This window comes from Propithecus coquereli, unplaced genomic scaffold (genome assembly GCF_000956105.1).
Source record: "Propithecus coquereli isolate 6110/MARCELLA unplaced genomic scaffold, Pcoq_1.0 Scaffold92, whole genome shotgun sequence".
Classification (NCBI taxonomy): domain Eukaryota; kingdom Metazoa; phylum Chordata; class Mammalia; order Primates; family Indriidae; genus Propithecus; species Propithecus coquereli.
In genome coordinates this window covers 801,420-815,733 of record NW_012155507.1, presented here as the reverse complement: position 1 = coordinate 815,733, position 14,314 = coordinate 801,420, and the positions used below count along the sequence as shown (strand labels likewise).

Genomic DNA, 14,314 nt, shown 5'->3' with positions numbered 1-14,314 from the left:
CCGAAAAACTACTGAATATACATTCCTCTCATCAGTACGAGGAACATTCTCCAAGACTGATCATTATTTTAGGCCACAAAACATGGCTCAACAAATTCAAAAGACTAGAAATCATACCATGTATTTTCTTAGACCATGGTGGAATAAAACTAGAAATCAACTCCAAGAGAAACACTCCATTCTACACAAAGTCATGGAAATTAAATAACCTGCTGCTGAATGATTGTTGGATCAACAATGAAATTAAGAAGGAAATCAAAAGATTCCTCAAACTGAATGACAAAGGATACACAAGCATCACAATCTATGGGATTCAGCAAAAGTATTCCTGAGAGGAAAATTCATAGCCTTAAATGCCTACATCAAAGAGACAGAAAGTCACAAATTAACAATCTAATGACACATCTCAAGGAACTAGAAAAGGAAGGGCAAACCAAACCCAGAGTCAGCAGAAGAAAAGACATAACTAAGGTCAGAGCAGAACTAAATTAAATAAAAAAAAAAAATACAGAAGATCAATGAAACAAAAAGGTGGTTCTTTGAAAAGATAAATAAAATTGATAAACCGCTTGCTGGATTAACAACAAACAGAAGAGAAAGGACCCAAATAAGCTCAATCAGAAATGAAAAAGGAGATATTACAACTGATACAACAGAAATACAAAATATCACCTGTGAATACTATGAAAATCTCAAAAATGTAGAGGAAATGGACAAATTCCTGGAAACACACAACCTCCCAAGACACAATCAGGAAGAAATAGAACCCCTGAACAGACCAATAATGGGCAATGAGATTGAAGCAGCAATAAAAAATATTCCAATAAAAAAAAGCCCCAGACCAGATGGATTCACAGACCTACAAATTTTATCATACCTACAAAGAAGAGTTGGTACCCATATCGCAGAAATTATTCTATAACATTGAGAAGGACGGAATACTCCCCAACTTATTCTATGAAGCCAGTAGCACCTTGATACCAAAGCCAGGAAAGGACACAAGAAAAGAAAAAAAAAAAGAAAAGAAAACTACAGACAAATATCCTTCATGAATATAGAGGCAAAATCCCCAATAAAATACTAGCAAACCGAATTCAACAGCACATCAAAAAAATAATCGACTATGACCAAGTGGGCTTCATCCCAGGGATGCAAGGATAGTTCAAGATATGCAAACCAATAAATGTGATTCACCATATAAACAGGAGCAAAAACAAAGATCATATGCTCATCTCAGTAGATACAGAAAAAGAATTCCACAAAATTCAGCACCTTTTCATGATAAAAGCCCTCAACAAACTTAGCATAAAAAGAACATGTTTCAAAATTATAAAAGCCATATATGACAGACTCACAATCAGCATCATACTGAATGGGGAAGAGTTGAAAGCATTCCCATTAAGAACCAGAAGAAGACAAGGATGTCCACTTTCACCACTTCTATTCAACATAGTACTGAAGTCCTAGCCAGAGCAATCAACAAGAGAAAGAAATTAAGGAAATTGGGAAAGAGGAGGTCCCCAAACTATTGCTTTTTGCTAATGATATAATCTTATATCTAGAAAACTCCGAAGAGTCCACCAAGAGACTCTTGGAATTGATAAATAAATTCAGCAAAGTCTGAGGTTATAAAATCAACATACATAAATCAGTAGCATTCCTATACACCAATAACAATCAAGCTGAGAGTTAAATCAAAGACTCAATACCATTCACAATAGCTACAAAGAAAGTAAGAATATACTTAACAAAGAAGGTGAAAGATCTCTACAAAGAGAACTATGAAACACTGAAGAAAGAAATTGTTGATACAAACAAATGCAAAAGCATATCATGCATAAGGATTGGTAGAATCAACATTGTTAAAATGTCCATACTACCCAAAGTGATTTACAGATTCAATGCAATCCCCATCAAAATGTCAACATCATATTTCACAGATCTAGAAAAAATAGTTCTATGCTTTGTGTGGAACCAGAAAAGACCCTGTATAGCCAAAGCAGTCTTAAGCAAAAAGAAAAAATCTGGAGGTGTCACATTACCAGACTTCAAACTATACAACAAGGCTCTAGTAACCAAAGCAGCATGGTATTGACACAAAAACAGAGACATAGACCAATGGAACAGAAGAGAAAATCCATTCATAGTGGTTTTGATTTGTATTTGCCTGATGATTAATGATGTTGAACATTTTTTTTCATATAATCCTTTACTTTTAATGGCACTTTGGGAAGGAGAGGAGATAAACAAGTATATTTGATCTACTATATTTAACTGGAAACAATAAGTCATTTTAAATGCGTTACAGGAAAAAAATTATTTTCTTCTAAATTTATGAAAACATTTACAGAGCAATCTCAAGTTTTTGTCAACACATAAAGTTTTCTACTTCCATACTTTTTTCATGTTATACTTACTGTGTGATTAGGGATTGCGTTATTATGCACTGAATTTGTTTGGTAAAGATTACTGCTTTTATGAAGTGAGGAGAGGAATCAAATGATTTCTCAGGGTTGACCACAAGACAGAGCAGAGCTGATGGCAAATCCAGTAAAGCTCAATGTGTTTCAGTCACCAGTGCTGGGTACATCTGTTGTGGAGAAGTGTGACCCTCATGTGATAAGTATCACAGGAATATGAGAGCATTGACATAGGGCACATAGGATATCTTCTAAGAGACAGATGGCAAGATGTTTAGATGGACTTTTACACTTTAATCATGTGTAAAACATGGGGTTCATGAGGCATAGTAATTGTCAAAGTTGGGTGCTAGGTACATGGGAAGTTATACTGTTTTATCTACTCTTGTGAATGTTTAAACATTTTTTTTTGACTAAAACCTTAAAAAAATAAAAGATGTTTAGTGCCTCATGAGGAGAGGGGATGGGGCAGTAAGGATAGCTGGCAAGGGTGGATCAGTCCATCAAGACTAGGTTTTTATGGCTGGGCATGGTGGCTCATGACTATAGTCCCAACTACTTAGGGGGCTGAGGCAAGGGGATCTCTTGAGCCCGGGAGTTTGAGGTTGCACTGAGCTATGATGATGCCACTGCACTCTACCCAAGCAACAGAGTGAGACCCTGTCCCCCCGTCCCCCACCAAAAAAAAGAGACTGTGTTTTAGCTATCTGTCAGTACAAAGACATTTTAGGAAGTGTAATTCCTTTGAAGATAGAAACCTTAGAAGGAAATCTCTTTGCACAATACAGGAAGAATGAAGGAAAGGAGAGGTGGATACAGTTTTTGGAATTTTTTTGATGAAAAGTTCCCACCTAATGGCTTCTGTTCTTCTGTGAATGGTGAATCCAACACATCTGCTAAGCAAGTGGAGATGGCCTAAGTTTGAGCAGAGTGCAGAAGGTTCGAAATAGATTTGAGAGAATGAACTAAAAAAAAGTGAGCTGAGTTCTATTTGTTTTGTTCAGTTAGTAAGCACCAGATAATTAGTTTTGGAATGAATGAGTGATTTCCAGATAGTCATGATGTTGACCATAAATTTTATCCTGATGTCAGTAGATTTGTGAGATTAAATCCAATAGTGATCAGTTACTTATAAGAAGAAGCCATTTCTGTAAAAGGCAGAGAATTAAGATTTTTGCCACATAGGAAGTACTAAAGGGAATTGGTTGAGGACTATTTGAAGTGGAGCTTTTTAAATATTGGTTACCAGATAGATCCTGAAGTCTGTCTTGATGAGGGAGGAAATGAAGACAATAACTTGGTAGATAGATGAGTAAGTAAAAAAATTAATGACCTGGAGTGGAAAAAAATGACAAATTGAGGGGATATGCTAGAAGAATAGGGGGATGAGGTCAAAGGGTGGAGGGTCAAGCTGCATTATTACAGATGTCAGAAGTGTTCCTGATAATAAGTTCCAGGTGTGGCAGTAACTGGACTGGAATGAAAGGACCCTAAGATGTGAAGACAGAGGAATTGAGAGGCCAGATTATTGGCTGGTCTATCCACATGGGTGTTGGGGTCCTCCACTGATTCTCCACCTCTACAAGTTCCTCACCCTGAGACCCGTCCCAACTTTTGTCCTTTCCGGGGCCTCCCCAGACTCTGCATTCTTTCAGCAACCCCAAGCTTTGACATTACAGGGTCAATGGCATAACTCTGGACAAGAAAATAGTAAGTAGAGTGGAGTAAGGAGGCTGTAGTGGACATTCGTTTTTGTTTTTGTTTTGATATCCCACATTCACAAATTTTTATGAAGGCATCAGTAACCCCTGCAGTGCCCCGATCAGCCTCAAGGAAGTGGTGCCTGGATCACACTGGGAAAGAGGAAAGCAGGACAGGGTCATGACACGGAGATAATGAGACATAAATACTTTTGGTCCACCAGCAAGGACATTCTTTCCCATCTTCATTTTTTTCTTACTTTCCCACTCACTCTAAGGTATCTTTTCCTTACTCAGCTTTATTTTACCTTGCGGGGTAAGTGGCTGCCTGGGCAATATTTCTGCCACTAACATCTGGGTGTTCCTTTTGCTGTGCAAATGTCATCAATCCAGGCAGCCTGAAGAATTATCCTGGGCGGGGTACCACTTCCCCAAGGTGACTTTCCAGGAAGGAAACCACAACAGCAAGGTCAAAGTATGCTTCCCTAACACATAAGCATGCCTCCATGATGGATTCTTAGGCAGCATTTACTCTTTTCCTAAGACCCTACTCCAACCAGTCCTGTATCCACTGTAGCAATAACCCCCAAACACTCCCACCCACCTGTGTGAGCCTTTGGTCACTGACAACTTTGTGTAAAAACTGATTAAGCCACTATTTTCTGAAAAATATAGCTGTCTTTGACCCTCTCTTCAGATATGGAAGACCTATCTTTCTTACTGCTCGAAAGGATATGCAACAGCCAATGAGGGGAAGGTGGGGCTGCCATACAATGTCAGTAAGGCACAGCTAAGAGCCAGGAAACAGAGCCCATCTTCTCACACTTCACCAGAGAGGGAGGGCACTCTTGGGGGCACATGATGTCCATTCCTCAACAAGAGCTCCAGGGGACTGGTCATTTTTTAGAAGCCAAAATAGGCAATAGGAAGAGCTGAACTAAATCCTACCTTTCCCTAAGCACAATCTCTGGGTTACCCAAAATCCATGCCCCCAACACAGTACATGGAAAAGACACCGTTCTTATTAGAACATATATTGAGGAGAATCAATATCTTCAATGAAGACAATCAGTATTCTCAATAAGGAATGAATTATTGTTTTGGGGGAGTGAATTTTCCTCCCTGGAAATGCTCGGGAAGTGTTTTCTGTCTAGAGAGTAGAAGCAAATCTCTGCACACAGTGTTTTCAGCAGTGGTAGAGGCGGCTGGAGGCACTTGGCCAACTTGACGCCTGCAGGTGGGGCTTGGATGGGGCACAGGCTCCCTGTGGAGCATGGATGGGGAATGCTCCTGCCATAGTAGCTGGTACTTAAATGCCACATCTTTTTGGGGCTGCCCGTCCTTGTCTATGATCTTATCCTTGTAAGAAAACTCTGGCCAGCAAAGGAAACGTTTTGGCTACCAGACTTGGTATGTGTCACTTTACAGAAGGGAGCCACGTTGTTGAAGGGATGGTCCTGGGTGGGCTCTGCCTGGACCTACAGTTCTGTTTTGTGATAAGTTGGGGACCTAAAGGTTCTTTGGAGCCAGTGGTATCTATTCCATGCCTATGCCCCAATTTCTCCTCTGGGAATTCCCCATGTGTGTCATAATTTTCTGAGCTTCAGTAGTCCCAGTAATGGCAGCTCTACTTTTACCTAGCCCTCTGCTCTGCGCAGACGATGACACGGAGCTGCCTTTTGCCAGAGAAATTTGGGATGTCCCAACCCTGCATCCCCTTCACCAATCTCTCCTTTGGGTCCCAGAGGGCTCACTCTCTGCAACTGGTGGGAAATTCTCATCCTGGCACTTCCATAAGACATGCTTAGGGACCAGGGGTCCTGCCTCTGCTCCATGCTGATCCCTCTGTCTTCCAAGTGGACATGCAGCACCTGGGGAGCTGCCAGGCTCCTGCCCTGGGCCTGAGTCAGGAAGGCCTTGGAAGTTAAGTTATCCGAGGCAAGGGATATGTCAGCGGTATGGCTTTGAGCTTGGCTATGCTCCCTGTTCTCCAATTTAAATTTTAATTCACCCGACATCTGATTTTTAAGGCCTGATGATTTGGGATCTCAGGGAACTGATATTCTTGGTGAGGAACTTTCGGTGGTCACGGTAGTTTCTACTTTACTCATGTGCACGTTTGTCACTGGGGAGCTGGGGAAGTGGCAGACTGGAAGCAGCCTGTGAGCACACCGCTCCCAAGGAAAGGAGTGTAAGTTGTGGGCAGATGCCTACCTATGGATAGCTCTTCTCAGAAGGAACACTGTGAAACCGCAGAGAAGCAACATGGAGCACTCGGCGTGAAAAAGAAGGAGACAGGGCAATACAATCAACGAGATAAAAGTGATCTGTGGGGAGGCATCCACACGCAGGGAAGAATAGGAGGATAGAGCGCTGGGGCGCTGTGCTCACCCCACAGGCGCTGTGGCTGACTTGTGAGAAGGCTCCCACCACCGCCACAGGCCTCTGTCAGGACGGACCCGAGACCTGCCTAGAGTCTGTGCAGAGTCACTGCACTGGACAACAGGCACAGTAAGAATCTGGCAGCAGCCGATCCTAGGTTTGTGCAGCTGATGCTATCCTGTGCTCTCAGGTGCAGAGCCCCAGGTGATAGACACAGGACTCAGCTTTGCAGCAGTGGCCTTCACATCACCCCCACCAGGCTGGGGAGGGAGCAGACTAAGTGCAGGCTCCTCTGAGCTGTACCCTGTGACCAGAAGCCAAGCACCACTCCCCTCCAGTGCAGTGGGATCTGAACAGAGGAGTTGAATGGGGTGCTACAGGCTCCGACCTAGGAAGCTTTGGGTGACTGCTTCAGTGGGTACTGGCGGGGAGGGGTGGGGAGAACTCCATGGTCCCTGGGCCACTGGAACTGACTCCCAATCATATGACTTGGCATCCTTGGTCCCTGAGCCTATGGAACAGCCCACCACCTGCTCAGCCCTGCCTCTGCCCTCCAGGTTAGGTCAGCCCAACACCTGCATGGCTCTGCTTCTGGCTCTTCTCTAGTCCCAGCTCTGAGGCTCCACCCCTGTGGCTCCAGAGCTCCCACCAGGTCCTGGCCACTGCCCCTGAGATTCTACTGATGCACGTGAACCCCAAGATCCCACACTTCAGTCTCCACCACTGCTCCAGGGTCAGCAGAACTGCTTCAGATTCCAACACCCCACCAGGGACTCTCTAGCCTCAAGCCGCCATTACACTGGACCTGGTTTCAGCAAATGCCCACAGCCCGGGAACCCATGATCACTGCCTAGATAGTCTAACTCAGCTGCCACTATCACTTCTGCAGGCAGACCCCAGGCAGAGCAATCCCCCCCAATGCCAGCCTCCATGGAGAGGGTCTCACCCAGCTTTAACTTCCTGCCACTATCTGGGGAACAACCCAACACTCAGCAAAAATATCATCCAGCAGAGTCTTTAACATGGTAATCACAGGTGAATGGGACAAATTAAAACAGCTGGATTACAGACTTTTAGTGCACATGGCCCTCCCCTGCCGTGTCAACATTCCAGAGCAGGAAAAAAAGCACCATCTAGGAAGCACCCCTTCTTTTAATTAAGCAGGAGAGTTCCCAGCAAAGAACAAGTGCCTTGCAAACCTATTACCTGAGTCAAGAAGAGGTTTCAAATGAGAAGGAACCAGCAAAAGAACCCTGCTAACATTAAAAAACAAAACACTTCGACATCTGCAAGTGCTCGCAATGGAGCTACCAGCAGTGAACTCCAACCAGAATGAAGTTGCCAAAATGACAGAAATGGAATTCAGAACATGGATGGCAAATAAAATGAATGAAATTGAAGAAGAAGATGAAAACCAACAAAAAGAAGCCAAAAAAATATTTCAGGAAATTAATGAAAAAGTCACTAAAGTGCTGGACAACATAAGAAAGGATATTATAAAAATGAGTCATGTAGGGAATTTCAAAACACAGTAGAAAGCTTCTGCAACAGACTAAACCAAGGAGAAGAAACTCAGAGCTTAAAGACAAGGCTCTTGAGCTAACCTAGTCATTTAAAGAGACAGAGAAGAGAATTAAAAAGGCTGAACAATCGTTTTGAGAGATATGGGACTATGTGAAGTGAACTAATATATGAATTATAGGTATTCCTGAGGGAGAAGAAGAAGGAGCTAAAAGCATGGAAAATCTATTTGAGGGAATTATTGGGGAAAACTTCCCTGGTATTGCCAGAGATCCAGACATCCAGATCCAAGATGGTGATCGAACACTGGGAAGATTCACAGCAAACAGAACATCTCCAAGACACATATTAAATAGTAATCAACCTGGCCAAAGTCAAAATGAAGGAGAAAATTCTACAAGCAGCAAGATGTAAGCAACAACTGACCTACAGAGGAAAACCCATCAGGCGTACTGCAGACTTCTCAGCAGAAACCTCACAAGCCAGAAGGGATTGGGACCCCATCTTCAATCTTCTTAAATGGAACAATTGCCAGCCTTGAATTTTGTATCCTGAAAAACTAAGTTTCACAGCTGATGGAGAAATAAAGTCTTTACTAGACAAGCAAACACTGAGGGACTTTGCCATGACCAGACCTACCCTGCAGGAAATACTTAGAACTGCATTACACATGAATCAGCACAATAGATACCCACCAGTGTAAAATTGCCCACAAAAGCTAAAGCTCACAACTCTTATAAAACAATAGCACAGGAGAGAAAAAAAAGCAATAAGGTACTACCCAACAGGATGAACAGAACACCATCCCCCATATCAATTCTATCTCTCAACAAGAACAGTTTAAATGTGCCACTCAAAAGACATAGGCTGACTGAATGGATGAAAAAACACCCACGTGTCTGCTGTCTCCAAGAAACACATCTAAACCACAAGGATGTGCACAGGCTCAATGTGAAAGGATGGAAAAAATATTCCATGCAAATGGAAGCCAAAAGAGAGCAGGTGTAGCCATTCTCATATCAAACAAAATTGACTTTAAATCAACAAAGGTAAAGAAAGACAAAGCTGGTCATTATATAATGATAAAGGGAGAGATTCAACAAGAAGATAAAACAATTTAAAATATATATGCACCTAAACAAATTCTACTGGAGTTAAGCAAGGAAATAAATGGTAGCACTGTAATTGCCAGGTTCTTTAATATACCCCACTGTCAGAGCTGGAAAAATCATCAAAGCAGAAAAAAATAAAGAAACACTGGACTTAAATGGTACCCTAAAACAAATAGACCTAACAGACATTTACAGAACATTCTACCCAAAAACTACTGAATGTACATTCTTCTTATTAGTACATGGGACATTCTCTAAGATTGATCATATCTTAGGCCACAAAACATTTCTCAAAAAATTTTAAAAAATCAAAATCACACCATGTATCTTCTCAGACCATAGTGGAATAAAACTAGAAATCAATTCCAAGAGAAACACTCGATTCTACACAAAGTCATAGAAATTAAACAACATACTGCTGAATGATTATTGGGTCAATAACAGTAAGATGGAAATCAAAAGATTCCTTAAACTGAACCACAAAGGGGACACAAGCTATCAAAATGTGTGGGATTCAGCAAAAGCATTACTAATGGGACAATTCATAGCCTAAATGCCCATATCAAAAAATCAGAAAGATCCCAAATTAATAACCTAATATCACATCTTAAGGAACTAGAAAAGGAAGAGCAAACCAAACTCAAAGCCAGCAGAAGAAAACAAATAACAAAAGTCAAAGCAGAACTAAATGAAATGGAACACATTCATCACTGGGGAGCTTTCCAACTCACTGGTTGTCAAGTCGTTACTAGATTGTTATTGAAGAACATGGAGCTCCTCTTCCTTGAATATCTCTCTGAACCTGTTGAGTGTGGAAAAATGTTCTGAATTCTTCATCCTTTTGCCCTGAAGCCTTTCTACTCCATTGCTGGAATTCATTTTCTCATTTGTTGGCTCATGTGCAGCCCAAGCTTGCCTTGTTGGCAGCTTTGGCCTGTATCTATTAGCTAGTATGGTCTGCTTCTGACTCTGTTTCTGCTGCTATGAGGGGGGACAGAAAATTCTGTCTGCCATCTCTAATTGTCTGGATATTCTCTGTAAGCTCATGGATGATATCAGAGGGTGATTGTCTTGGGGCTCCCTGTCTTCCTTTGCCCACAGGTGAGGTGGCAGGGAGGAGATGATCCAGGCTGGGAACTGAACTTGTTCCCACCTTGTCTTCATTAAAAGCTTTAGAGCTTCTTCTAAGGGGCCTGGAGACTCCATTTTTGGAATCCACCACAGAAATAAGGATGGTTGAAGAGGCAAAGTTAGAAAGGGAAAAAGACTCGAATGAGTCCGTTTTTAAGTTAAAGATTTGCATGGATTCAAAGGCCTTTGGGGGAAGACCCCACATTGTCCTCATATGAAAACTTTTAGTATGGGCTTCCAATGTCTCTTTCTTGCTGGAGCCACAGAAGCAGACCTCCTGGAAGGTACTCAGGCAGTGGTCCCCACCCAACGGTGCCAAATTTATGTGTTTTATTTGGTTGCGAGATTTCTCAGGAAGAGGTACTATGTGCTTGATAGAATGCCATTAATTATGTAAAGTCCCATAAATCTGACCCTCATTGATTTCCTCAAATTTCTTGCTTAGTTTTACTGTCAGGGGATTTTCAAGTTGTTTCAGACCTAGGCTCACACTTGAGGCCCTCTAATTATTCCCTGACAGACTCACCATGTGACTTTCTAGATCTTTCACAGAATAGGACCCCAGACCCTTAGCTGGAGACCTCTTTTGTGTCACTCAAAAAATGATCTTTTTGGTCATTGTCCAGGCTGTGTCCCTGATCCTTTCTCACATCCTTCTTTAGCAGAGGCATTTCTGAGCATCTCTCTTGGAAGCTTCCAGATTGACTCAATTCAAAATTCTCTAGATCTTTACTACCCTTGCCTTTAAAGAGATCCATGGAAGTCCATAATGGCACTTTGACTTAGATGTCTCGGGAATTTCTCTCCGAGGATTCAGCAGTGATGAAGGCTCATGGATCCTATGGGGAAGATCCCACCAGTGTTGGATGAGCTTCTTTTGAAGGTGGTGCTCTAGTTTCTTTTAAAGCTCACTGCTGAGAGAAAAGTCTCCAAGAAGGATAGAGATTGGAACATAAACAGTGGAGGACTGGCTGACCAAGGTAAGGTTGGGAGCTGGAGGACAAAAATCTTGCTGAGATTTCTTGACCACAGAGGGTAAACCCCACACAATTTCCTGTTCTTTCTGCAGCATGTTCCATTCTAGGTGGTGAATTTCAGATGGCAGAAGAGACTGTGCCTCATTCTGGGGTTTCTGAAAACACACTCCACAAATCCTAATCTGGGATAGAGGATCAGGTGATAGGATAGGGAGTGGGGATTGAAGTTGGATTGGCCATGAGTTACCTGAAGGATCTTAGGATGTATGAGCTGCTAATGCACGTGTAGCTCCTCTGGTTTGTCTTTGATGGTCCAAGAAGGAAACGAAACTACCAAGTCAGGCTTATTGGCAACTGATGCTAACCTTTTTGCTGAACAACTTAGTTGGTAGTCTGACTTCAGTTGCTTTGGAAACGATCCCATTTTCTTTTCCTTTTCCTTCCGCATCAGGAAATTGCTCCTCTTTTTAACTTGTCTCTCCAAGAGTGCCAGAGCATCAGGGTTGAAAAAACAGAGGTTACCAAGTTCTGTAAGGTTGGCTGTAGAGTCTCCTGCAAAAGAGGCCTCAGAAAGGTGGGGGGCAAGCAGCTCTTGCTTGAAATCACGTGGTGCCAAGTTGGAGGGGAACAAGTCCTTGGCAGAAGGCTGCCACTAGGAGAATTCTGAAATTGCAAGGCTTGAAGGGTCAATGCCTCTGATTGTTGGGACATAAGTGGACAATTCATCACCTCTATCTAGAGAGGACATCTCCAGGACAGGCTTCAAAAAACGGAAATTGATTTAGGTTAAGTCACAGTTAAAATGCCATCTAGTGGTAGTGAAGCCGGGGTTGGCAGTGTGTGATGACAAGCATGGGAATCAGTAGGATCTACTGCCTGGGATAAATTTGGCAAGGGGTCGATATCCTGGAAAAGGATGGGGTCAAATGCAAAGATGATCTTTATAGACGAAGTGGCCTCTGGCTGGAGAACAGGATCTGCCCCCCGAGTGTGATATGGTAGGAGAGGGGGGAAAAGGCAAGCAGCTGGGGTGGGGAATGGTGCACTGAGAATTTGGAAGCCAAGGGAGGAACGGGCTTTGGGGGCACAGAGTCACCCAGTGGTGAGGGTGAAAGTAAGTCAAGTGATGGGGTCTTCAGGTCAGGTGAGAGGATGGAGGCAGGCGGTGGAGAGGATGGAGGCAGGCGGTGGAGAAGGCTCTGGCAGAGGGTATTAGATCTCCCGGAGGGCTTGCTGAAAGGGTGGAGGACAAAGTGTGGGATGATTCTGTTCCAGAAACTGTAGAAGCTAAAAGCCACACGGAGGTAGCAGCATCTTCCAGGAACTGCCGGAACAGCACTGTCACGAATCAGCAGTTGCGCTGTTACATATGTCACAGAGCGCGTCTGGACATAACAGCTGATGAGAGCTCATGGTATCGTGATCCTCGCTCCAGGGGCTGCAAAGACAGGAGGTACAGAGCTCCAGCCAGGACCAGACAAGGAAATGGGGGCCTACTAGCCTGGCAGGGGTGGGGCCACCTGAAGCCTGCCACCCCCTCACCTTGCCTCCTAGCCATGACTTCACAATACCCTCTATAGCCTCTGCCCAGGGCCTTCATTCACATCCCTGTTCCCATGGCTACCCCCTCCCATGACTACGGCAGGGTGCACTGAATCCCTGAAATGCATAGAACATGCTTTCAAAAGGGACCAGGAAAGAAGGGGAAAGATTACTCACCTTATCAGAATAGAAATCGGTTTCCTTTCCTCCTCTGCTTCTCTCTGGCAAATTCTCTGACCTGGGAAATCAGGAGACGAGGTTACATGTAAGGAAGGTAGAAGCATAAGGATCACACAGGAGTCCCGTTATGGGAGACCCTTGGGATATTAAACTGTGATAGCCCCGAAAATCAGCAGACAAGGGCAAATGGTCAACAATAACATTAACAAGGTTCATTTATGTATACATCATCCCACATGATGCTCAAAACCACCACATGAAGCACAGACATCAGTGTTTAAAGAAAAAGAGGACTCTGAGCACGCAGGAAGTCGAAGAACTTTAAAAAGTGAAGAGACGGAAGTTCTGACTGCAAACCAATCAGTGGTCCTCCCCAACCTCTCACATGGCCACACCCATTGCACAGGGCCATCCCTGCTTCATGCCCATGGATGGGCAGAGCAGGGACTCTGAGAAGTGTCTCAGATCTCATTGCCTCCCCATGAGCCTCCTCTGGGGGCTCTGTTTTCCCAGAGAGACTGTATCTAGCAACTGACATTCTCAGAGATTGTGGACCTGGGACCTCCTAGAAGAAACAGGAAAGCCCACCCTTGGAGAGCTGAGGGCACACAGGCAGAACCCTACATTTCAGTGTTCCACCTCTCCTTCTCCTCTTGGCTCGGCTCTGATGCTGACGATAAAAGGAAAAGAGTAAGAGCCCAGGACTCACTTTTCCCACTCTTCTTCTCTAGGAAGCTCAGACATTCATTATCCACGAATAACGTGACTCTCCATTTTAATGAATACAAATTTGTTCCTTTTATCAATTTTTAAAAGTGATAAAACATTTCCAATTTTTCCTTCTTTGAAAAACTCAAAGCAGGATTTTGCCACTTGATGTTCTCAGAAGTCCTGTGCTGGAGGAGGACACAGAATCGGAAGCTAACCGTCACATCTGCTTGCTCAGAGGACCCCGCATCCCGGGAACAGAGCTCAGAGGCTCTCGGCATTGCTCTCCTGATCAGCCCCACGTGAAGGAAGGCTTGGTCAAGTGACACCTGACATGGGAACGTGACTCGAGATCAAGCGTCAGGAGAGCCTGTTCTCCTTCAGAGAACCCACGCTTTCTAAATGTGCCAAGCCAGGACCACGAAATCACTGTGTTTGGGGTTTTATCCTGAACCCTCCACCACACCCAGATAGGTAGCCTATGAGCCTCAGGTGGAAACTTTAGTCCTCCTGAGTCCCAGCCCTGGCCAACCTCTGCCCCTACAAGGGTGATGTCCTGTCACTCTCCAAGCCGACCAAACAGCTTTAGCAATGCGGGACTAGGAATGGGAACCAACAACAAAGAATCTCCCTTAGATGTT

General features: G+C 43.6%; 2 protein-coding genes across 2 annotated transcripts in view; one reads left to right on the top strand and one right to left on the bottom strand.

Moving 5' to 3' along the window:
- Nucleotides 1–7,283, top strand: part of SPESP1 (sperm equatorial segment protein 1) — a 60,608-nt gene extending 53,325 nt beyond the window's left edge. Inside the window, exon 3 of the mRNA XM_012664823.1 lies at nucleotides 7,143–7,283. Coding sequence (XP_012520277.1) covers nucleotides 7,143–7,283 — 141 coding nt within the window. The remainder of the gene's footprint in view (nucleotides 1–7,142) is intronic.
- A 96-nt stretch (nucleotides 7,284–7,379) lies between these two features.
- Nucleotides 7,380–13,954, bottom strand: LOC105826797 (putative spermatogenesis-associated protein 31D4). Its single transcript, XM_012664822.1, is given in 10 exon segments — nucleotides 7,380–7,385; nucleotides 11,766–11,927; nucleotides 11,929–11,978; nucleotides 12,050–12,237; nucleotides 12,270–12,406; nucleotides 12,448–12,567; nucleotides 12,741–12,744; nucleotides 12,963–13,018; nucleotides 13,585–13,635; nucleotides 13,892–13,954. Coding segments are annotated over 10 exon segments (837 nt in total).
- Nucleotides 13,955–14,314: the final 360 nt, after the last annotated feature.